General features: G+C 39.5%; 1 protein-coding gene across 4 annotated transcripts in view; it reads right to left on the bottom strand.

The window, feature by feature from the left end:
* RASGRF2 (Ras protein specific guanine nucleotide releasing factor 2) overlaps positions 1-24,492 on the bottom strand; it is a 264,596-nt gene that overhangs the window by 158,138 nt on the left and 81,966 nt on the right. For 3 of the 4 annotated variants that reach the window (XM_015140344.3, XM_015140347.3, XM_015140346.3), the window contains exons 3-4: positions 4,714-4,861; positions 2,323-2,412 (exon numbers count right to left, since the gene is read on the bottom strand). In XM_015140344.3, coding sequence (XP_014995830.1) covers positions 2,323-2,412; positions 4,714-4,861 — 238 coding nt within the window. Of the gene's footprint in view, positions 1-2,322; positions 2,413-4,713; positions 4,862-23,403; positions 23,557-24,492 lie in introns of those variants that run through there. The other variant, XM_078004952.1, reaches the window with a different exon arrangement.

Here is a 24,492-nt window from a genome sequence, read left to right as displayed (position 1 = left end):
AACCTTTCACTCAGAGGCTCTGCCATTACTTGCAACCACCTTGACCTCTGATTCTCTGTTTCTTCCTCTATAAAATAACTGACAGAGCTGGACATGCACAGGCCTGTAGTCCCAGTTACTTGGGAGGCTAAGGTGAGAGGATCGCTTGAGCCCAAGAGTTCAAGTCTATCCTGGGCAACACAGCAAGACCCCATCTCATGTTTCTCTGTTTTTAATCTCATGTTATCAGACTGCTTTCATTTTTCATGAAATTAAAATAAAACGATTAACAAAAAAAATATAAAAGTCCTTTCTAAATATAAAAAATTATAACAACTAGGATTTGTTTAATGATAATTAGGGTTTGTCACTTTAGATGTGGCAGATTCAGCAACAAAGTAGTTTGTAAATTCGCATATAATTGAAAGTATTAAATCACTACCAAAGTATCATTATTATCTATTTAACACACCCTTATACTTTTCGCTTTTTCCATACTATGTTCTAAATTATCACATATTAAACAATGACCTTTCTTTTACAATGTCTAAAATTCTCTTGTTTGCCTACCTGTGTTTTCACCATGTTATCAATTTTTATACAGTCATTAAAGTCACTCTACCTCAATAAAAATTAACCACATTTTAACACAATTATGTGGGGATATTTTATTCAGATTATTTGAAGACATCTAACGAAAATTTCCATGAATTATAACCAATTTTAAGTTTTAATCTATTAAGGTAAAAAAAAATTATGTTGATATTTGCCAAAATCAGAATAGAGAATGATTCATTCATTGTTAACACTTTTTTCCATGCGGACATTATTTTGAAATACGACATAAAGAACAACAAAGTTGATCTCAAAACCTATTTAACAAGTGCAAAAACTGGTTTAAAAAATTATTTCTATTAAGAAACAAGAAGGTAGAAAAATATTTTTTAAATTTTATCAGTGTTCTTTCATTTAACAGAAATATTTTTTTAAATCACCTTAATCGGATTTTGTGTTAAGTAAAACCTTTCTATTTAGTTGGGCAGGGGGTGCTTGCTGACCAATAGCTGCTTCACTTATTTACTAATAGACCAGTTTCTACCACACACCTGAAAATTGAATTTTATTAATTTTTTCTTTACCTGTAACTGCATACTATTAAAGGAAAGGCAATAGAATTAATCTTGTTTCCAGACTGACTAGATGGGATTTAAAAAAAAAAAAAAAAACGAATTAATCTTATAACACAATAGCATAAACCAGTTTAAAAAATAATAATTTCTAAGCAATGAATAGTGTTATTTCACTTTTATATTTCTGGAAAACTGAAAACATTTGGCTTAGTCCTAAGAATCATTTCTATTTCAAATTCTGAGCAATATTTAAAGGTGTAAAAAAGAATATAAAATAAAATTTAAAAACAATTTTGTAGAAAGCACCATAGTCTCTAAAATCGATCAGGATTCCCTAGGGATGATGTGAAAAATAACAGGCTAGCCTGAGAAAGTGCACTGGCCTGTGTATTTCAGCCAATCAACAAACATTTACTGATCATCTTTGAAACGCCCAGGTAAATTAAAAAACTGTAGCACATTAAAGCTGTGTTACAGTGAAGGGGGAATGATTATTAGCATAAAATGAAAGGAATAATAACAAATTTAAAAGAAATAAGATTTGAAGATGCATATCCAGGCAAATTTCCTCAAATATGATGCTTTTCACTTATTATTAACAAAGCTGAGTAAGTGCTTTATATAAGATAATCAGGATCATGGGATCAAAACCTAAATGACAAATCAAAACACAGTGGACTAGAGTGAGAGCCAGCATTTGGTTCATTGCAAAAGTTGTGCAATTATAAATGGCAGTAAGAGGGAAAAATCTGCTGATTGTGTGGATGTTAAATAAGAAACAACAATAAACCAGAAATCTAAGCGGATGTGCTGATTTACTCAACCGTCTCACATGCCCAAAAAAATCTTCCTTAAATAGCACTAAAGATTAAAGCTAAAAGAAATATTTTTGAAATGTAATTTAAAAAATATTCCCCCAAAATATGAAAGCCGCACAAAATCAAGAGGTTGAACAGCACTTAATTAACCCCACTGGAGAACACTATTGTCTTCATGCCTGGTTTTGGCATCCTTCCTAGACAGTGTAAAGACATCTCAAGCCTAAATTCTCTAGAGTAGCCATGTCTGGATCACTCCGCAGGGCAAGTCTGGGAGCCACAGCACAGAAACACCAAGGCTGCTCCCAGCTCACGCACAGGGTAGCAAAGACATCGCCATAGAACAGACGACTGGTCACCACGCTCCTGCAAAGCTGGAAACCTCCAGGCCCTACCTTTTTAATCTTCTTGATGTCTGGATCTTCATCTTCTTGGTTGCTTTGGTAAGGTCGCATTCGTTCTTTGGTTTTATTAAGAGCAATAATCTGGAACACAAAATTGGTCCATTTCATGACTTGGGAAATGCTGGAATATAGCCATAACACACTGGAAGCTCTGCCTACAGAGGTGATTCAATGAGATCCTCAGGAAACATCCACGTTTTATGCACCCTCTCTTCCTTTGGTGCTGAGATGGGGGAAACATAAACTTTACCCCAAGCACGGTATCACCAATGGAAGTGTTTATAAGAAGTGACTGTGCAAAGTGTAACCTGGGATCTGGGCTAGCAGAAACGTTAGCCCAAAACTCAGCCCCAGCTGCCAGTGGTGAGAGGCCAAGACCTTGTCAGGAGCCCAGAGATGTGTCCACCCCCTCACCTGAAGGCAGCTGCCTGCAATGCCCTGTGGTCCCCACATGAAGTGACACTCAGCTCAGACCCCCTGGGTCTGGTCATTGGCCTGTAGTCTTCCAAAGCACATGGCACCCCAGACTCACAGACATCCTTAGGAAAATGGCAACTGCAAAGGGAACTTCAGAGCCCTGGGGCTGGTCCAAGCCAACCAAGAGAATTCCTCAGAAAAGGTAAAAAGGATCAAAATAACCTGGGATCTCTTTATATCTCCAGCTCAGTTCCGTGACCTGTGAGGGGCATTTCAAGACTGGGTGGCCTCTCAACTACACATAGCAGTAAAATTCTCTAGACTCAACAGCAGGCTCTTCCAAGCTTAAGAACCTATACAGACCTACTAGCCAGCAATACCCTAAAAGTTAAGAGATCATAATGGCCCCTCTCTAGCTTGTCTTTATATTTTGTCCCCCGTACCAAATCCACCCCTCTGCCATTTTCTGGCAAGGAAGTGGGAAAAGAAAGGGAGTAGGAAATAAATTAATGGCTCCTGTCAAGAGACCACAGAAGACATACCTGCAACTGACAGTTTTTTGCTGCAATCTACATTCAGACTAAAATAGAACATAGTGAAGGCAGATAAACACACATAAATATTGAGGAACATTGCCTGGTGTTGAGCTTCTCTCGTGGAGTAAATACCAACCTCTTTCACTGAGCAGACAAGCATCTGCTCTAGCTTACAGTGGCAAATAAAGAACACGATAATTTTGTTTTAAATAACAGTGCCTGATATAGTCTTTTAAAATGCAGGTTTGTTAAGTTTTCTGTTGCTGTTTTCACCATATCAGATATCAGGGTCGAACTGGGAAGTTAACAATTGTAATAATATGGTGAACGCCATCTGCAAGTTGTCATCATCAGAGGAGCTGCCACATCCCAGTTGGAAGAAGCTTGTGCCTGTGCTGTCGACACCGGAGGTGATGTGTGCTGGGAGCAGAAGGCGAAAACCCCATCTAGGATTCACAGGGTGTGTCTCAGAGGAAGGTGCAAAGACACAAAAAGGAAAATGTTGTCTGATGACGATAAAAATGACAAGACCATTGCCAAAACGGAGGAGCCTAAACTGTTTCTGTCACTGAGGATACAATTGCTAGCAGGTTTCCTTGTGTCCTGTTCCCTTCTTTGAATCTCAGAAGATACCAGTGCATCCCTGGGCAGACAGAGGGAGGAAATCTCATTCCCTGCATTCCTCTCCCATTCTTCAGTGATTGCTTGCTGCCCATGAGGAAGGACAGGACACCGGGAAAGGTACATTCAGGAATCTCTATCTAGACTGAGGCCTGGGAGGGAGGGAGGACCCAGGCACACACCATGGCTGTAGACTCTAAAACCGCCTTCTGCTCACACTGGGCATCAGCCTCACTATCCGGGGATGCAAGGCCTGAGAAGTTCACACTCTGCGGGAGGGAGAGGGAGGCAGGAATTCCAACTCCAGGGAAAAATTCACCCTAGCAAATGTCTTATAGTTTAATCCAAATGTTCTTTTCAAAACTGTGGAGGGGAGAAGGTTAGACTCCTTCAAATCTAAAAGAGTAAAGTATTTCTGAATTCATTTCTGGTCCTCCCTTAGTTGTCATTTTAGACTTTAATGGAATATATGGCAGACTCATAATTATCATTACTGTAGGGCATCTGAAAACAGTTAAACGCTATAGTCAATTCTTGAATTTCTGAGCTAATAAACGGTATCAAGAGAACAAATAACCACCCTCCACCAAAAAAAAGCACATTATCCTGATATGTTCCTGTAGCACATTTACCTAATCCTAATATAGACATTAGATCCACGTCTACGTCAGGCCCAGCCATGTATGTTTTGACGTCAGAGGAAGTCAGCCTGGGATTAAAATGTTGCCCTGAATTGGCCTTAAGTAATCATGAGGAAATGACGGTAAAACGTGAAACAATGAGAAGGAATCTATCAACTGGGAAATACCTCTGATTTAAGCCTTTCGATTTCTGTGTCTTGATCTTCAAGTTGATGTCGGAGTTGGTTAGCTGCAATTTTTTCTGTCTCTACGATCTGAACTAGATGAATGTACTTCTGCATTAATACTTCCCTCTCAATCAAAATGTCTGCATAACTTGAGAGAAAATTACACAGTTAGTCATTGAGATATTGTTCTACTATATATAGTTCCATATAGAATATAATATGCTACATTTGAAAAGGAAATGAGCATTATTTATTCAGCTATCTCTACTTAACATAAATGTTAACTTTCAGCTGACATTTGGTATCCTTCAATGATGAATGATTTAAATAATCATTTTACATATCCTTTACTAAGAATTCATTTAATGATACTTGCTACCCAAAAAATCTTACCATAGAAGTGGGTACAAAAGTACAAAAGAAATTGCAATAGTTTTTAAAAGAAAGTAGTGTGTCTTCTTTAACCAAAAAAACTGAGGTCTTTTGAATTCTGGCACATGGTTTCCAGGTATGCTATTCAAAATATTTCACCAAGTAAGATATCAGCCAATCAAAATAAACCTGCTCCCAAACAGAATGAACGCAGAGACCATTAGAACAGGCACTAACTGGAAAAAAGCTATTATGTCTGTATTAGTGACCACCAACTCTGTTGGGCTCTCTTTAAGACTGCAAAATCATTGACTGTTTTTAAAGCCAACAGAAATAGAAATTATATTCTAGAAATAAGTTTAGATTATTTGGGCCCTAACTCCTGCAGCCTAGCCTGTATCTATGTCTTTGGTCAAGTATGGTAAAACAAAACTTAACTCTTAGATTTTTACTGATGATATAATTCTGTGGTATCTAAAATTTTGCCTCCAGATCTTCTTGCATCATTCAGGATGATGAAATGAATGTTCTTCCATGCATACCATCTTTCCCCAATGGTATGATAGTAATAATTCATGATAGTTACTATTTATTGAGTGCATAGGATATAGCATACATTATTTCATCTCATCTTCCCAGCAACCCCAGGAGATTTGTGATCCCAATTGCCCAGAGAAGGAATTTGATCTTCACAGACGGAAAGTACTGACCTCAGATCACACAGCTAGTAGGTAGCAGGGCTGGGATTCAAATTAAGGTATGTCTGACCCCAAGTCTATGTTCTTAAACACCAGCTAAACTGCCTCTCTGATGAGAAAGCGCACATTGGACATAAAGAATGTTGCAGCGGAAGTGTTTTGAGATACCTGCCCAAACTTCCACTCACTTACCTCCTCTTTGGGAACTTGGGCCATGGCAAGCCATGTTTATACCACAAAAGCTGCCCTCATGACCACATTAAACCAGTCTAAAAAGAGATAACTGGTGCAAGCTAAACCAAATGGATTCTTTCCCCTTGGAATCTGGGATTGTACCTCTGCCTTATTCGCTTGAACTGCAATAAAATTAACTTGGAAATTCTAGTTGCCATTTTTGGGCAGCCATATTTGGCCACACCCATGCCAAAACAGTCAAAGTGAGTCCGACGAGAGAGAAAAGAATAAGCAGATGTTCAGAAAAGCAAAGACAGGAGAGACAGAAAGTCTGAGACAGAAAGTTAACGGCTACCTGGGCTCCTGTAGCTTTCTAGTTCCTGGTGCCAGGCCCTCGTGACACTGGAATACAACTTTAGCCTGGGGTTTAGGGAGATACTGCAGTGTCTTGCTGATAAACTCTTTCTTTTTTTAACCTAAGCCGGTTTGAGGTTTAGGTTACTTGGTTTGTGTTGCTTGGAATTAAAAGTCTGAAGACACTTCTAAAAATCACAATTTAAGGTCAATTATCTCAACATCCTCAGCACCTGTATTGTGCATGTTGTTAGGGTTAGAAAAGAACCGTGTCGGCAATATTTTCAAGTCACTCGTTCTAAGAAATTACCCAAAGAGACTAGAAAGGGAGGCTATGAAATTACAAGTGACAGGAAGGGAAAAGAAGAAGAAAAGATAGAAGAGTCTTAATAGGAATATGCTTTGGGAGAACTTAAGGGAGAAAAATAGTAATAGAGCATAAGAAAAGCAATTGTTATAAAAATTCTGCCTTTCTCATCAGTTTTATTAGAAATATGCCAAATTGGTTACAAATACATTACATCAGTGTTAGGTAGCAAAGCAGTATTTTCTTTTCTCTTAAAAAAGAAAAAGCAAAAGGCAGGTCCAGTTTGGAATGCAAGGCTGACTTCACACAGACTCATCACCAACGTCCGCCTCCCTGTGCTTCCAAGGTCTTTGCTAAAAAAAATTGTTTTCTGTTTAAAGAATGAAACCGTAAGAGCATTATAAAAACAGGAAAATATGCCATCAATAGACCAGACATCCTCAGCACCTATATAATGGAATTTGTAAAATTCCATGAAGAGAAAAACTAAGCAAGCAGAATTAGCTTGGTGGGGAAACGAGAGTAGAGGAAACCACAGATACAGATACCTTGCATAAGCACGCTTCTCACCAAGAGTGGCCCAGAGAGTCTCCAAACTCAGAAGCAACAAATGTAAACAACAGAGGGGAGGCAAGGGCAATTGTTATGATCTTCCATTAAACAAGTACCTTTAGAATATGTGAAGTTAGGCTCCTCCTCTTCACACCCCTCAAAAATAAGAACTAAAAGGCACAGCTGGCAGCAGTGACACATCCCCAGCTGACAGTGCAAGGTCTGCTTTCTCTAGAAAAGGGTGGCACCTTCCTAAAGAAGGACTCCAATGAGGGAGCTGGACTCTGAGAACAGAGCTTGGGTTTACTCCAGACAGTCACTGTGGACACAAGGGAGAACCAAGAAGGGAGAGGCTTTGAGAGCCTGGAAATAAAGTACACTGTATTCATTTCCTATTCTGTAACAACAGAACTTAAGCCACTAAGTTTGGTGATAATTTGTTACAGAATAGAAAATGAATACAGTGTATTTTACTTCCAGGTTCTTAAATCAACACACATTTATTATCTCATAGTTTCTGTGGGTTAGGAGTCTAGGCTCAGTTTAGCTAGACCTTTAGGTCAGGATTTCACAAGGCTATGATCGTGGTGTCAATCAAGATGCATTATCATCGTGAGGCTTGGCTGGGGAAGAATCCTATTCCAAATTCATTCAGGCTGTTAGAAAAGTTCATTTCCCTGCTGCTATAGAACTCGTGGCAGCTTCCTTCTTCAAAGCCAGTGGGAGAACATTTCTCACCTGCTCTATAAGGTCTTTCATCTGATTACATCAGGTCCACCAAGGATAATCTCCTTTTTAACATTAACTGATTTAAGACTGTAATGATATCTTCAGTAACTCTTTTCCTTTGCCATATAATGTAACCTAATCAAGGAAGTCACTATTCCATCATGTTTCCATATTTTAGTGGGTAGTAGCAAGTAACAGGTTCCAGCTGTGTGGGCTAAAGGGTATAGAATTACACAAGGAAGAATTTCCAACCTGCCTTCCTACTGTCTGCCCACATACCTGAAAAGGAAGCTGACACATGTTACACGATCCAGCATTCACAGTCACAGAGTAAGCCCAGACCAGCTACCCATAATGTCCCACAGGATCCTTCATTTAGAAACAAGGAACAGCAGACACTCATGAAAACCAGTCTCCCCTATCACCACAAAAGGCCCCTATGGTAGGCAGTGTCTAAGATGGCCTCTCAGTGACCCCTGGCTTCTAGTCACCCCCTTAGGTAACAGGGCCTTCCTTTTGAGTGTGAGCTGGACCTAAGTGACTCACTTATAAAGAATACAACACAGCAGGAGTGATGGGATGGCAATTCCACGATTAGTTTACAAGACTCTGGCTTCCATCTCACTTGCTTTCTCTTGCTGTCTTGCTGTATGCTTTGAGAGAAGTCAGCTACCAGGTTCTGAGCTACTCTACAGAGAGGCCCATGAAAAGTAGACACTGTAGGAGGCCTTTGGCCAAGAGTCATTTAGGAACTAAGCTCAAGCTAACAACTGGTAAGGAAGCGAATCTAGCCAACAGCAGAGTGAGTGAACTTGGAAGTGGATCCCTCCCCAGTTGTGCATTCAGATGAGAATACAGACCTGGCCAACACCTTGACTGTAGCCTTGTGAGACACTTTTGGGCAGAGGCACCCAGCTAAGCTATGCCTGGATACCTGACCCACAGAAACTGTGTATAACAACAAATTGTTTATTGTTTTAAAAATTGTTCAGCAGCAAGAGATAACAAATATAGCCCCAAATGAACAAACAGAAAAGACACTAAAAGAAACAAGTCTAATTCAGGTAAAAAGGTACCTACTATCTTCAGAAAGATATGGAAGGATATTAGAGACATAAAGCAAAAAGAGGCTGCCATGGAAAAGGAGTAATCAGATTTTTTATAAGAGTTCTTGGAAACAAAAAATAATTACTAAAATTTTATAGGTCAATGGAATTACTAACCAATAACCCAGACATGGCTAAAACCTAAGCTGGGTGGTCAGAGAGGTCAAATAAAGAACACTAAACAAAAATATAAAGAGATTGGAAATACAAAAGGAAAACTGAGCAACCTAGAGTATAGATCCAAGAAGTCTAATACCTGTCTTATGGGAGTTCCAGAAAGGAAAAATGTTAGACTGCAATGGGGGAAAAAATACTAATAATAAAGAAATGAGAGCTGGGCATGGTGGCTCACACCTGTAATCCTAGCACTTTGGCAGGCTGAGGCAGGCAGATCACCTGAGGTCAGGAGTTTGAGACCAGCCTGGACAATATGGTGAAACCCCATCTCTACTAAAATACAAAAAATTAGCCAGGTGTGGTAGCAGGCATCTGTAATCACATCTACTCAGGAGGCTGAGGCAGGAGAATCGTTTGAACCTGGGAGGCAGAGGTTGCAGTGAGCCGAGATCATGCCACTGCACTTCAGCCTGGGCAACAGAGTGAGACTCCATCTAAAAAAGAAAAAACAGAAATGGAAGAAACTCCCTGAAGTGAGCACAGCACAGTTCAAATAGAGAGAATAATCCAAATACCAGACAGGAGAAATGAAAACATTTCATACTCTGATACATCCTGATAAAATATCAGAATTCTAAGGATAGAGAAAAATTATAAAGGCTTCCAAAGAGAAACAACAGGTAGCCAAAGGAAGTGAGACTCATGCTGCCATACATTTTTTTTTTCCTGTCATGCTTTTTATCATTAGCTTGGGATTCTAGGTGGCAACAGAGAATTGTGGAGAAAATATTTTGAACCTGCTTAACAATTTCTAAAACAATAAACAATACACAGACAACCAAACACTGACCAAGTACCAGGACAAGATAGGAAAAACTTACTATCCCCACACACGTACTGCAGGAAAAAACTATGAGGAGGTTTTCCAACCAAACAAAACAGAAATCAGAGACAATAAAATGACAATTGAATGCAAGAAAACAAGCCAGATGAAGTAAAAGAAGCTAGAAAGAAACTAGAAGTTGACACAAGCAAGGTTCTGCTTCAAGGAGCAAATATTCAATGACATACGGTACATTTCATTCTCTGTGGGATCAAACACCAACCTTGATACTTTGGGACACAATATTTATTATAATCACTATGGAAATGTTCCTTATTGGTTTTTAATTTTTCAGAATCAGCCTATGACAAAACACAGAGGAATAATTTAGAGAACAGAATATAAATGTCTAAAAGTTTATAAAGTGAGAATAAATAATAATGAAAGTAATAAAACCTCAGGATTAGGAAAGAAAAAACAATGAAAACACATTAAATGTCTAACTTATTATACTTATCTTTCCTAGCAGAGTCAATTCATACTGTCTAAAGTTGATAAATCAACAGAGGTTTAATTATACTATTTTAGGACATGAAGTCAACTAATTTAAGATCCAAAAATATGTAAGTAACAAAAACAGAGGGGGCAAAAGACAGGGGACATAAGAGGTATTGTAAGGGTGTTAAATTTTTCATTTTTATGCCACAGAATCAATCACACTGGCTAAAATTAGTAAGTCAAGAAACAGACAAAAGGGCTTCACAGAACATAATAAACAAATGACCAATAAATGCATGAAAAAGAGTCCTTCTTGCTGCGCACGGTGGCCCATGCTTACAATCCCAACACTTTGGGAAGCTGAAGTGGGAGAAGAGCTTGAGGCCAGGAGTTCAAGACCAGCCTCAGCAACATAGTAAGATCTCATATCTACTTTTATTTTTTTTATTTTATTTTTTTATTTTTATTTTTTTAGCTGGGATCACGTGTGGCGGCTCACACCTGTAATCCCAGCACTTTGGGAGGCTGAGGCAGGCGGATCACTTTAGCTCAGGAGTTTGAGACTGGCCTGGGTAACATGGTGAAACTCCATCTCTACAAAATAAATACAAAAATAACCTGGGTGTAGTGGCATGCACCTGTAGTCCCAGCTACTTGGGGGGCCGAGATGGGAGGGTTGTGTGAGCTCAGGAGGTCAAGGCTGCAATGACAGTGTTCATGCCACTGCATTTCAGCTTGGGTGACAAAATGGAAGGAAGGAAGGAAGGAAGGAAGGAAGGAAGGAAGGAAGGAAGGAGAAAGAAAGAAGGAAAGAAAGAAAGAGAGAGAGAAAGAGAGAGAGAAAGGGAGAAAGGGAGAAAGAGAGAAAGGGAGAAGGAGAGAAGGAGAGAAGGAGACAAAGAAAGAGAAAGAGAAAAAGAAAATTAGCTGGGTGTGGTAGCACACACCTGTAGTCCTAGCTACTCAGGAGGCTGAGGCAGAAGGATCACTTGAGCCCAGGAGTTTGAAGCTGCAGTGAGCTATGATCTCACCACCACACTCCAGCATGGGAAACAGGGAGAGATCCTGTCTCAAAAATAATAATAATAAAATTTTCTTAAAAAGTCCTTCTTAAAGGAGTACAAATTATTTACCAAAACTGGTTAAGATTTTTAGAAAAAAAGTACTCAGGGCTAACAAAGATATAGTAAATAGATATTGTCATATAGCACCACTGAAGTGAGTCATTGTAGAAGACAATATGTATCAAAACAGGTCAAAATGTTTATATCATTTGCCTTCGTAATTTCATTTCTAATATCACTCAAGAAAAATAATCTTATACTTGCACAATGAGATACAAAGAAACGAAACATTCATTCACTAAAACAAATATAAGAAAATGGAGACAATCTAAATACACACATGTATAATATGGAACTGGTTAAATAAGCAATAATATATCTACATAATGGAATGATAACAAGCCATTTAAAATATGTTTTTAAAAAAGTCATAACATAATGGCACATACCCAAGATTTATTGATAAACAGAAAAAAACAAGAACCTGAGATAAACATTATATGTACATGTACATGCATATATGTTCATATACAGAGGGAGAAAAGTATATACACAGACATAAGCAGAAGAGGAGAAGGGAGGAGACAGACGGAGAGAAAGATACTCTAATGAGAGACATACATCAAAACTTAAAGGGAGCTTTCTCGGGCTGGAGCAATTATGGGTGATTTTTAATTACTTCTTGAGTTACTACTTTTGTGCTTTTCCGTACTTTCCAATATTTCTGTAATATTAAGTGGGGAGAAAAGAGAAAATACACAAAATCCTAATGGTAGTTATTTACTTCATGCATTGGGATTATAAGTAACACTGATTTCCTTCTTCATAGGTTCCTGTGAGTCCAAATGGGTTCTTTGAGTCAACAAATATTTACTGAGTGTTGTATATTTGGAAACTGTTCAAAGCACTGGGCACAGGAGTAAACACAGTAGGGAAAAAATCTGTCTTTATGAAGCTTACACAGTAGTAGAGAGAGAAAGACAACATTAATAAGACAAATCTATCCTATGTCACCTGGTGATGAGTACTGTAGAGAAAATATGGTGAGAGTAGAATAGGAAGTAAGGGGGCAGAGGTGACAATTTTAACCAAGCGGTGAGGGCTGCTTTCATGGAGAAATGGTACTGGAGAAACCACTTGAAGCAGGAAGCCGTGTGGCAAGCTGCTGGAACAGCATCCAGGCCCAGGGAACAGTATGTGCAAAAGCCCTGCAGTGGGAGTGGGCCTAGCCTATCTAGGGAATGACAAAGTGGTGAGTTTCCTCAAGGGGAACGATATGGTGTAGATCTGTGTCCCACCCAAATCTCACACTGAGATGTCATCTCCAGTGTTGGAGGTGGGGCCTATTGGGAGGTGTACGGGTCGTGTGTGGGTCATGGGGACAGATCCCTCATGGCTTCATGCTGTCCTCGAGACAGTGAATGAGTTCTCATGAGATCTGATTGTTTAAAAGTGTGTGGCATCTTCTTCTCTCTCTCTTGTTCCTGCTCTTGCTGTGTGACCCACTTGTTCCTCCTTCCCCTTCTGCCATGAGTAAAAGCTTCCTGAGGTCTCTCCAGAAGTGGGGCAGATGCCGGTGCCATGCTTGTACAGCCTGCAGAACTATGAGCCAATTAAACCTACTTTCCTTATAAATTAGCCAGCCTCGGGTTTTTGTTTGTTTGTTTGCTTTGAGGCAGAGTCTCTCTCTGTTGCCCAGGCTGGAGTGGAGTGATGCGATCTCAGCTCACTGCAATCTCTGCCTCCTGGATTCAAGCAATTCTCTGTCTCAGTCCCCTGCATAGCTGGGATTACACGTGCCCGCCACCATGCCTGGCTAATTTTTGTATTTTTAGTAGAGACGGGGTTTCACCATCTTGTCCAGGCTGGTCTTGAACTCCTGACCTCGTGATCTACCTGCCTCAGCCTCCCAAAGTGCTGGGATTACAGGCGTGAGCCACAGCACCCAGCCCAGGTATTTCTTTATAGCAATGCAAGAATGGCCTAAGACAAGGAGTAAGAAAGAAGTAGAAGAGGGAACAGGATTCTAAAGCATGTAGATCAATAGAAAGTCTCAGGTTTTCCTCCAGTGCGAGGAATAAGCTTTGATCAAAGACCTTACAAGATTTCACTTTTTTTTTTTTTTTTTTTTTGAGACAATGTCTCACTCTGTCACCCAGGCTGGAGTGCAGTGCTGCGCTCTCGGCTCACTGCAAATTCTGCCTCCCGGGTTCACGCCATTCTCCTGCCTCAGCCTCCTGAGTAGCTGGGACTACAGGCACCCGCCACCACGTCTGGCTAATTTTTTGTGTTCTTAGTAGAGACGGGGTTTCACCATGTTAGCCAGGGTGGTCTTGATCTCCTGACCTTGTGATCTGCCCGCCTCAGCCTCCCAAAGTGCTGGGATTACAGGCGTGAGCCACTGTGCCCAACCAAGATTTCACTTTTTAACAGGATCACACTGGCTGTTGTGATGAGAAAGAAGGGTAGGGGTGGAGCATAAGAGGAGAAGGGGGAAGAGTTGGAACTATTACAATAATAATCCAGGCAAAAAGATTAAAGACAAGTCCAGGCCTGGGGACTTGGCACAGAATAGTCAATCAAATGATTCAATGTCATTGTCAAATGAAATAAATCATATTATTCAAATGAAATAAATCATCTAATATGATCTAATATGATTTATCATTAATATGATTTATTTTATCTAATATGATTTATTTTGCACGGTTTCTTTCTTTTCTTTCTTTCTTTTTTTTTTTTTTTTTTGATACAGGGCCTTGCTGTGTTGCCCAGGCTGGAGTGTAGTGGCCTCTCAGGCTCAAACGACCCTCCCACCTCAGCCCCCCAAGTAGCTGGGACTACAGATGCAAACTATCACACATGGCCAATTGTTTTTGTTTTATAAGATGAGGTCTCACTATGTTGCCCAGGATGCATGGCTCCTTATTCTTCACATAGTAATTTTCAGGTCATGCCATCGGTTTCATTAGGGCTCCCTAGTTTACTACTCCTATTCTGCTCTTACTGGGGTATTCCCCCAACTCTGCATCACAAAACTTTACATATCCCACTAGTAAATGGATGTCTGCTCCAGGATTTCATCAAATCAACTGAAAACACATGCAGGGCTTCTCTTCAATATTTCTCAGACCACTGGCATTTCTATTCTGCTATATTGCCAATACATATTTTATGTGATTAAATTTTCCATTTTCTAGGTAGTACTCAAGTTTTAAAATGTTTGCCTAATCTCCTCATTATTTTCATTTGGTTGGTTATTTTTTTATTTTGTATTTTTGCTTTTTAGTTCAACTCCCACAACAAAAAAAGGTTTCCCCTGCCAAAGGACATATAAATCAACATAGTGAAAGCATAACTCAAAATTCAGCTGTTGAGTACAAACAGATGTCAACATTAGGATATATATGGGAACAAAATATTAGTGTGTAATATTTATAAGAATTAATACTCATGTATTATAATATTTCAAAATAGCTGGAAAAGAGGTTTTTTAAATTATTTAATTATTTATTTATTTTTGAGGCAGGTTCTCATTCTGTTGCCCAGGCTGGAGTGCAGTGGTACAATCACAGATCACTGCAGCCTTGACCTCCTGGGATCAAGCCATCCTCCTGCCTCAGCCTGCCAAATAGCTGGGACTACAGGTGCACACCACCAGGCGTGGCTAATTTTTTGATTTTTTTGTGCAGATGAGGTCTGACTATGTTCCCCAGGCTGGTCTTGAACTCCTGGGCTCAAGTGATCCACTGGCCTCAGCTTCCCAAAGTGCTGGGATTATAGGCACGAGCCACTGTGCCCTGATGAAGAGAGGTTTTTTAGTGTCCTCATCACAAAGAAATAATAAATGTTTAAGCTGATTAATATGCTAATTACCCTGATTTTATCATGATACAATTTATGTGTGTATTGAAGCGTCACCTTGTACCCCGTAAATATGTACAATAATCATGTATCAATCATAAATGAACAAATAAAAATTTTTTTAAAATCCTAATCAACATCACTCCATATGGAGAAAAGGGAACATTCAAATAAAATGTTGAAAAGTCCAAAGCAGAGGCACAGTGTGAAATTACAGACCTTAGTTATTTTATAGAAGGGTAGAAATTATATTAGCTTAGCAAGAGGTTGTTGTTGCTGGGCCAGAATTCTGCCCCACTTATTTTGACTGAAGACATAGATATGAAGCAAACCCAAGATGAAATGTCATAGCCCAGGTCACTAAAGAAAAACTCCACCTATCTCCAGGGTTATGCTAAATTTTATCCAGAAAACTGGAATCAGCATTGCTCATGTCAAGAGAATCATGATGCCTTTGGGAGTGGGGAAAATCCAAGCACGGATGACAATAGTACAGCTCCTATCAAAGCAACATTGGCTTTGGCCTTACCTAAGCAAGGCCAGTTTCTCTATCTTTACTCACACTCCTTCGGCATTACTATCATATACCGTTTCTGGTGTCAGGTTCCCTCATGTCAGGATCTCTACTTCATTGGCGAATTAATATTTTTTAGATACCACATTAACATGAGGTCCTAACACTGTCTCCTCCACCAATCTCTCTACTGACAGGCTCTTCCCTCCTAAGCTGTCCCCTCTACAGTAAACGGAAACACAAGTATCTTAGTTAAGAGAGATCAAAAAGAGGAACAAAAATTAAAGACTAAAAACCCCTCTTCTAAATATTGTTCCTTCTTTCCTGTTCACAGTCACAGTTCATTACTTAAACATTTCACTAAACTTTGGGACACGTGGAAAGTTGTCGATAATCCTTTCTAAAGTACAATTAAATATAAAAGCAGGCAAAATATTGTTACTAGGAAACACAACAGAACATCATTAGTGGTAAAATTATTACCTTGGGACAGAGAAATTTTAAGGAGTGCTTCTAAGAGTGCATATCTTTCATAGTACTATATTATGAAGCTGAGGAAAATGTTTAATATCACAATAGACATTAATGAGTCTTTCCTAACACTGAGACTTTCATTTCTTTTCAAATGTGCATAAGTAGGTATTGGTAGAATTATCTTTATCATCACAGAAAATTCTTCAGCAAGAGTACATATATAACTGCATTAATCCAACCAGAATAGATTAAAGGGGCTTATATATGAGAATATATAAAGACTCTAAGCAAAAAAGCAACAAAAATAAGTGTTGGTACGGATGTGAAGAAACTGGCACCCGCAATACGTTGCTGCTGGGAATGTAAAATGGTGCAGCCACTGTAGAAAACAGTTTGGCAGTTCCTCAAAAAGTTAAACGTAGAGTTACCAAATGACCTGGCAATTCCACTCCTAGGCATATACCCAAGAGAGTTGGTAACTTATGTTCACGTACAAATGCACACAAATATTCACAGCAGCATTACTCATACTAGCAAAAAGTGGAAACAATCTAAATGGCCATCAACTGAGGAGTAGATAAATAAAATGTGGTATATCCATACAGTGGAATAGAATTCAGCCATTAAAAGGAATGAAGTACTAACATAGGCTACAACATTAATGAAGCTTGGAAACATTATGCTAAGTGAAAGAAATCAGATGCAAAATGTTTGTATGATTCTATCTATATGCAATGTCCAGAATGAGCAAATCTCCACAGAAAGGAGATTAGCAGTTGGCTAGAGCTAGGGGAAGTGGGGAAATGGGAGTGACAGCTATCAGATATGGGGTTTCCTTTTTGGTGTTGAAAATGCTCTGAAATTAGTGGTGATGGTTGTACAACCTAGTGACTATACTAGAAAAACACTGAATTATACACTTTACAATGATAAACTTTATGGTATATGAAGTATACTTCGATTTTTAAAAATATTTTTTAAAAAGCAATAGAACAACTTCTCCCCAAAAGTAATATACTTTCATTGCATTGTAATTCAAAAATTCTAATGTCAAAAAAAATCCCATAGGTATAACTACAAGACAAAAAAATGACACAGGGTGATTTGAACAAATATAAAAGATGAATACATTTTTGTCTTACAAAGAGCTTATTAAAAAACTTCTAGAAAAACACCAATATGAAAAAAATGGGAAAAGGATATGAGATGATAATTTATACAGGAAATATAGACAGATATTAGCGATAGCAAAACACAATCTTACCAATAATCAAGAAAATGCTTATTATATCAATATATCATTTTTAACCCACTGATACAGTAAAGATTTTAAAAAGTGATTCCAGCTTTCTTCTGCCCTAGTGGAGGGAGATTAAATCAGTACACGCATTTCTGAAAAGCAATTTGGCACCATGCTGGGGCAGGGCACAAAAGATGAGTAGTACACAATTTGCTTTGAAGGAATTGAGGCTGACAGAGAGATACAGACACATAAACAAATCAATGAAATAATCTCTTAGGTGCTTTGAGCGAAATAAGAAGTTACAGTGAGGGCTCAAAGAAGGGAATGGTCAGGCCTTCCTGCTGGCAGAGGAAGAGGACCAGGAAAGAAGATGCAAGCTGCTAAGGGCTCCATCCTGAAAGATGTGTTGGTTTAAGTCAGACTGGAAGAGACATTCCCACACATTAAAATTCCTGTATGTGGTGGCTCCAGCTGGCGCCCAGGACATAAGGAGAGCAGTGGCACGAGGAGTTCACAGAGGTCAGCTCGGAGGGGCCTCGCTTGGACTGGCTCACTCCATCCCAGAACTCAGGGCAAAGCCCAGCATTGGGTAGGGAAGCAATAAATACTAGTGAAATAATGAATATTTTATCTTCTAAAAGCAACATGGAGGACCATTATCTCTCTTTCTCTGCATACATTTAAAATTTTCTACAATAAGAAGTAAACTGAATTATAATAACTAAAAGCAACCAGGAACCCCGGAATTCCTTCTGCAGATCAGATGTTTGCTTAGAAAGGGCACTCTAGTAAAACTGTAGAGAATGGATGGGAAGGAAGCCGACCTGGAAGAGACAGGCGAGGTGGCAGAGCAATAGTCCAGGCAATTGGTGTTGGTGGCCTGCACCAGGGCAATAATGCAGACATGTGGAGGAGCGGAGAACAGTCATGTTCTGGCGTAGAATCCACAAGCAGTGACTGGAGTGAGCAGTTAGGACGGGGTCAGGGGATGATATCCTGCTGGTTTGAGTGACTGAGTGTATAGGAGACTATGCTTTGCATTCCTATCCAGGGAAAGAATATGAAGTTGCCTAGAGAAATACATGAGTTTGGGTTTGTCTTGCTTAGTATCAAGTAACTCTGAGCACCCAGTGACAGATGATATATAGATAGTTCAATATAGAAAAATACATGTGGGTGAATTTCTACATATAATGGAGGCTATATATCTTTGTGGTTAAGTGCATAGGCTTTGGAGTCAGCCTGCCCAGGACTTGATTCCAGCTCTGTCATTTACTAGATTGGTGGCCCTCAGGAGTCATTTCATTTCTCCAATACTCAGATTCACTGAGCTACTTCATGAGATATCATGCATATAGCATGGTATGTAGCAGAGCAAGTATTGAGAAAGAGCAGCTCTGTCTACATGGCCTAAGTCTGGGGAGTGGATCCAAGTGAGGAAACAGGGAGAGCAAAAGCAACGCCCTACACAAGCAGCCACAGTGAAGAAAGCGACAGAACACAAGGAGTAGTGAAATAGGACAAAAAGAAATTGTCAAAGGAGTAGAGGGAGACTCAGGAGAGACATCGTAAACAAAAGGAATGAAAATGTCAAGATAAGACGTAGAGCCCTATAAACTAATGTTAAAAGAAGCCCTCAAAATGAACATAAAAAGGTGGCGAATAATGTGAATAGCAAATAAAATGTCTCTAATTATATCATTCTACCTATCTATCCATATGCAAATGTACAGAAAAATCTGGAAGTATGCACAACAAACTGTTACCAGTAAATATTCTGAGGAAGTAAATGGGCTTGGGGAAATAAAGGGGGAGGGGGTGGAACTATATCTTTTTACTTTTGTATTGTCGGAGTTTTCTTTCTTTCTTTTTTTTTTTTTTTAGGGAACTTGCTTTTATGTATTACTGGTGTAATTCAAAAGTAAGTATTAAATATGAACAGAAAGTTGAAGTTATATAAGGAAAGAAAAGCTTTGGAAATTCATTGTTGATCCAGGTGACAACAGTTACAGTAGAATAGGGACAAAACCCACCAGCAAGAGCTGGAAAGAGGAAGAGCTGCGTGCCTAGGAGAGCAACCGAACCATTTCTTCAAGAAGCCGGGCTGCACGTACAAGAGAAGACAGTAGCTAGAGGAGTAATCAGTGCCCAGAAAAGGCTTTCATTTCTCTTTTGAGACAGGAGAGATTTTCAGGAGATCCAAAAAACACAGGAAAAAAAGCTAAGGAGTGAGGAGTAAACAGACTGGAAATATAAGAGAGAAATGGAATAAGTAATGAAGCAAGAAATCAGAGAAAGAGCTCAAGGCAGAAATTTGTCTTGAACCGGAGATGGTTCTCCTGGAGCAGGCAAAGAGAATCATGAGGACGGCTCCCGCCTGCAGGTGAGATGATGTGCACGTGAGGATGGGGCCTGCCTGGTGAGTGTAGGCAAAAGGTCTGACTGCCTGGTCAGCTGGATGCTTAAGGTGCAAGACAAGCACTTGAAACAAAAACACTGAGAAGGAGGAAAGACACCTGACAAAAGTATTAACAAAGTATTAAAATAAGAAAATCCAAGCCCAGCTTTTCCCTATAGAAAACAAATTGTAACCATCAAATCAAGTGAAATACTTCACAGTTTACACAGTATCCCTTCTCTTTCATGTTGCACTTTGTAGGCTGTAAAAGAAAAAGAAATGTTGAATTCTCTTTCATTGTGGCAAATATGAAGGCAAAGCCCTGACAGAATTTCTTAGCAAAATATATATATATATAAAATACCTTTAATGGACAAAATTCACATTTTCAGCTTTAAAGTGGTGACAGTCTTACTATTACAAGAAGAATATAAATTATGGTGTTGGATTGCTTTAGGCTATAACATCACTGCCCATCTCTAATTTTTCTAGTCCTGTGATGTTGTTGTGACACATGAAACATTTTCAGCTTTTCTACGTCATCACTCTTCTCTGATTTGTGAGGGATTTCTCTCTGTGTGCATTCTCTAACGGGCTGATTTTAGGGGGATGATATGATATACACAGCGGCCTTTAGTGCTGTACAGATTTTTATACTGTATACTTTGCTGCAAATTAAGCCTTTTTCCAAGGATGAGGTCACAAGCATTAGGTGTTGGGCGTTTGGTGCAGCTACCACATTGTGTGTGTGTGTGCATGTGTGTGTGTTTTAAGGGAGACAGAGAATGAACAACAGCTGTCTCAGGCATATGTAATTGAAAGGACTAAACATTAAAAACAGACCCAAGAGGCTGCATTACAGCTTTCTTCACTGGAAAAGAGAATCAGGCTTAATTGAAAGGTTTAATGGAAGAAAAAGTCTCTCTGTTCGTCAAGTTGGAGACTGATAGGGTGAAAGAAAGGGTCAGGTCAGGCCCTTGCCAAACACCATCTGACGTGAGCTTTATGGAGTGGAAACATATTCCTTTTTGTAATTCTTTTTTGTACGCTCTGCCCTTAGAGGAAAGCCTGCGATCCACCTGCACAAGATACACCCTGAGGCGAGGGAAGAGAATCAAGGTGGGGATTTGAGCAGGTTCAGCTGAAGAAATCGGAAAGCAGGCAAAAGATAGTGCGACAGTCTCAAACACAGAACACACAAGCCATCTGCAGGGTGTGCGAAGCTACACATATTCAACAGTGCTCTGTGCTAGGCTCAACGTTCTCAATATCTGTTTTCCCAATCCCTCCACCTTGGTAGAAACCCAAACTCTCCTCTCTCCTCAGGATACATCTTGCTTCTCTATCAGCCCCCTGGATACTCAACATACCAAGGGATAAATTCAGTATCTCACAGTTCCCTTCCTTTCCCAGCGATAATCATACTCTTCCAATTTCCAGCAGAAATTGCCCAATGCTTTCTGGCCAATGCTCATCATCTTTGCCCCACAAACCTGTCCTCATTCAACATTTCTTCTCCCAGTGAGTGACACCGTCCAAGTTAGGGGCCTGAGAGATGTGTTAGATGCCACCCTAGTCTAACCTTCCTCGTTTCTTCCCAAATGCCATAGTCTAGGTCCTGTGGGTATTAGGCTTAGTCCAAGATGGGAAGACCCTTGGAAGATATACAATTGGATCCACATCCAGGCCATGACTATCTCTTAACTGCTGATACTTTGCTTGGTCCATGTTCTAGCAGATGAAACACTGAAAAGTTGTCTTTTCAGCTAACAAGCCCTAAGGACTCACAATCAACCAGGTCAGTGTCTTTGATTGTTCTAGTGTCTACAACTAAATTAACCATGATGGACACATATGGACAAGAAAACAAAGAAGAAATGTCAGGTTATTTTTTATGTCCAGAGTTCCATACTCAAGTAGCAAACCACGTATGAAATAAGCATAGACGTAACTGCTATGAAAATGCTCTGGTCTCAGCTCGACCAGACAAAAACAAGACTGGGTCTTGGTAGCAGCTTCCCCTGAACTAGTGCCATAACATGTGGTAAAATGATATCCTAAATGTGCCCGTGTTCTTAGAAATGCAGTATTGGCGAATGGTAAGCAAAACATTAAAATGAGCTTCTTGGACTGGTCAAAGCTTCAAAATGAAAAATGTTAATTCCAAAATGATTTTTTTTTCTGGGCCAGATCTAAAGGAGAAAACATGCAACTGGACATCCCAGAAAATAACCCTAAGATTCTCTGAAGGCAAAGTGGGGGCAAGTAGATTCTGCTCTGAGATATGAAAACCAGTAGAACAATGTGATTTTCATAGCACACAAAGACAGTACACCCAGGCTGGTACTGAAAAGCCATCCCAGGAAAACAAAAGTAAACAGAGAAGGGGTTCTGAGCAGTCTTTGAATCTAAGCAGCATCTACAGGAGGATTTGCAGCTCGGGAAAGAACGTCTCGTGCTAAACTAATCAAAAGTTTTGACTTTTTAAAAGAGGGATCGATAAAACCATAAATATGGAGTAGTTAAAACTTTTATATTAGAAAGGCAGCAGTACTGAATTAATGCCATCAGACTGTCCTTTGAGGGTGAAATGTTTAGTCAACCAACCATAATTAATTAATTGTGTTTTATTACAACGTCAAGCAAAAATGGCTGATCAATTCTCGCTCCAAATCAGCTTCATTAACTTTCTGGCTTTGTTCGTACATGAACAAAATCAAGGTGAATTTTACAGATCCAAGTTTACACCAAAAACTCAACTTAATCAATCTTAGATCAAAAAGTTTTCTTCCCTGATTTAGAAAACAAAAACTTAAGAAATACCTCAATGCAAAAAGTAAAATATAAAAACTCAGTATAAAGCAGTCAGATTAAAAGAAGTTATCAAAGAACCCAGTCCCAGGTCTCAAGTCAAGGGAAAAGCAAACCTAATAGACCAAAAAGTCAAAACATCAAGAAAAAAGTCAATTATTAACCAAATCTTCAAATCTGAAAAGAAGAGAATTTTCACCATTGTATCACCTAAACCACTTAAGTGGTTTCTGAAGTCTGTCTCCTGACAAGATCACGCATGCCCTGGTTTTGACTGTATGTCAAACACCACCAAATAATTACTGACTCAGTTTCCTGTAGATGACAAAATGCATTCCTGGGACAGAAAAAAGATTTCTTACTTGAAATCTAATCATCTTTAAAGCAACTTGCATTATTTGTATTTGGTTCACCAAGATATTTGCTTGGCAAGTACAAAGGCATTTGGGCTACTGATGGTGCTTGCTCTCCTGGAATGAAAAAGATGGGAAAACGGGCATGTTTTAAATTATGTATTTTAACTCTTAGGTAGAAAGGAATAGAGATTGTAAAAAGGAAAAGATTGTGTCTGGAAATGACCCAAGGGCTCTACCTTGCCAGCTTGATGCTTCTTTCATCTTTGAAGGCTTGACTTTCTTTCTACAGCAAGTCATTCTGCATTAGTCCCAAGTCTGGATCAAAACCCTCAAACAGAGAGCACCAAGAGCAAGGATGGTCGAACCATGTGCCGGGGTCATGATGACTCGTGGCAAGCTCCCCTGGGGCCTTTATGGAGAGCGGCACTAAGTTGCCAGCCCCATGCAACTCAGAGAAAGAAAAGGAACTGAAAAATTTTGCAAATAACATCTACTCTCAACCCTAGTCTCACATTAATTTATTTTCGTCTTTGAATGAGGAAGAGAAAAAAAATAGAACAAGAAAAGACTGTAGAGATAAAGAGGACAATGCAGGTAAGTACAATATTGAACACTAGCTACGGGTCCTGAAGTCCAATTGACTTGGATTTGAATCCCAGAACGGCAGCTTGACAACTTTGTGTTAGAACTTGGCCAATCTGCCTGTCATAAATTTTTGTTTTCTCATCTGTAAAATGGGGATAATAATGCCCTATTAGCTTGTTGTGAAGAATTAAAAAAAGATAAGTATGTAAAGCACTTGGCACACTGCTTGTCAGAGAAGGTGGTAAATATAAGTAGCTGAAGAGACAGCATCAAGGGTTCAAAGAACAGCCTGAACTCACTCAGAAATGCCTCATTCTTTTTCTTGTTGTTTTTTGTTTGTTTGTTTGTTTGTTTGTTTTGAGATGGAATCTTGCTCTCTCCCCCAGGCTGGAGCGCAGTGCTGTGATCTTGGCTCACTGTAACCTCCGACTCCCAGATTTGAGCAATTCTCCTGCCTCAGCCTCCTGAGTAGCTGGGAGTACAGGCATGTACCACCATGCCCAAGTAATTTTTGTATTTTTAGTAGAGACAGGGTTTCACCATGTTGGCCAGGCTGGTCTCGAACTCCTGGCCTCGGGTGATCCGCCCACCTCAGCCTCCCAAAGTGCTGGGATTACAGGCATAAACCACCATGCCCATCCTAAATGCCTCATTCTTATAAGTAAACTGAAGAAATTTCCTGATCACCTACTACATAATTAGCAATGCGCTTCACTCAGACATGAATGTGCCCCAATCCC

This window comes from Macaca mulatta, chromosome 6 (genome assembly GCF_049350105.2).
Source record: "Macaca mulatta isolate MMU2019108-1 chromosome 6, T2T-MMU8v2.0, whole genome shotgun sequence".
NCBI classification, from domain to species: Eukaryota; Metazoa; Chordata; class Mammalia; order Primates; family Cercopithecidae; genus Macaca; species Macaca mulatta.
This window is presented reverse-complemented; position numbering and strand designations above follow the sequence as displayed.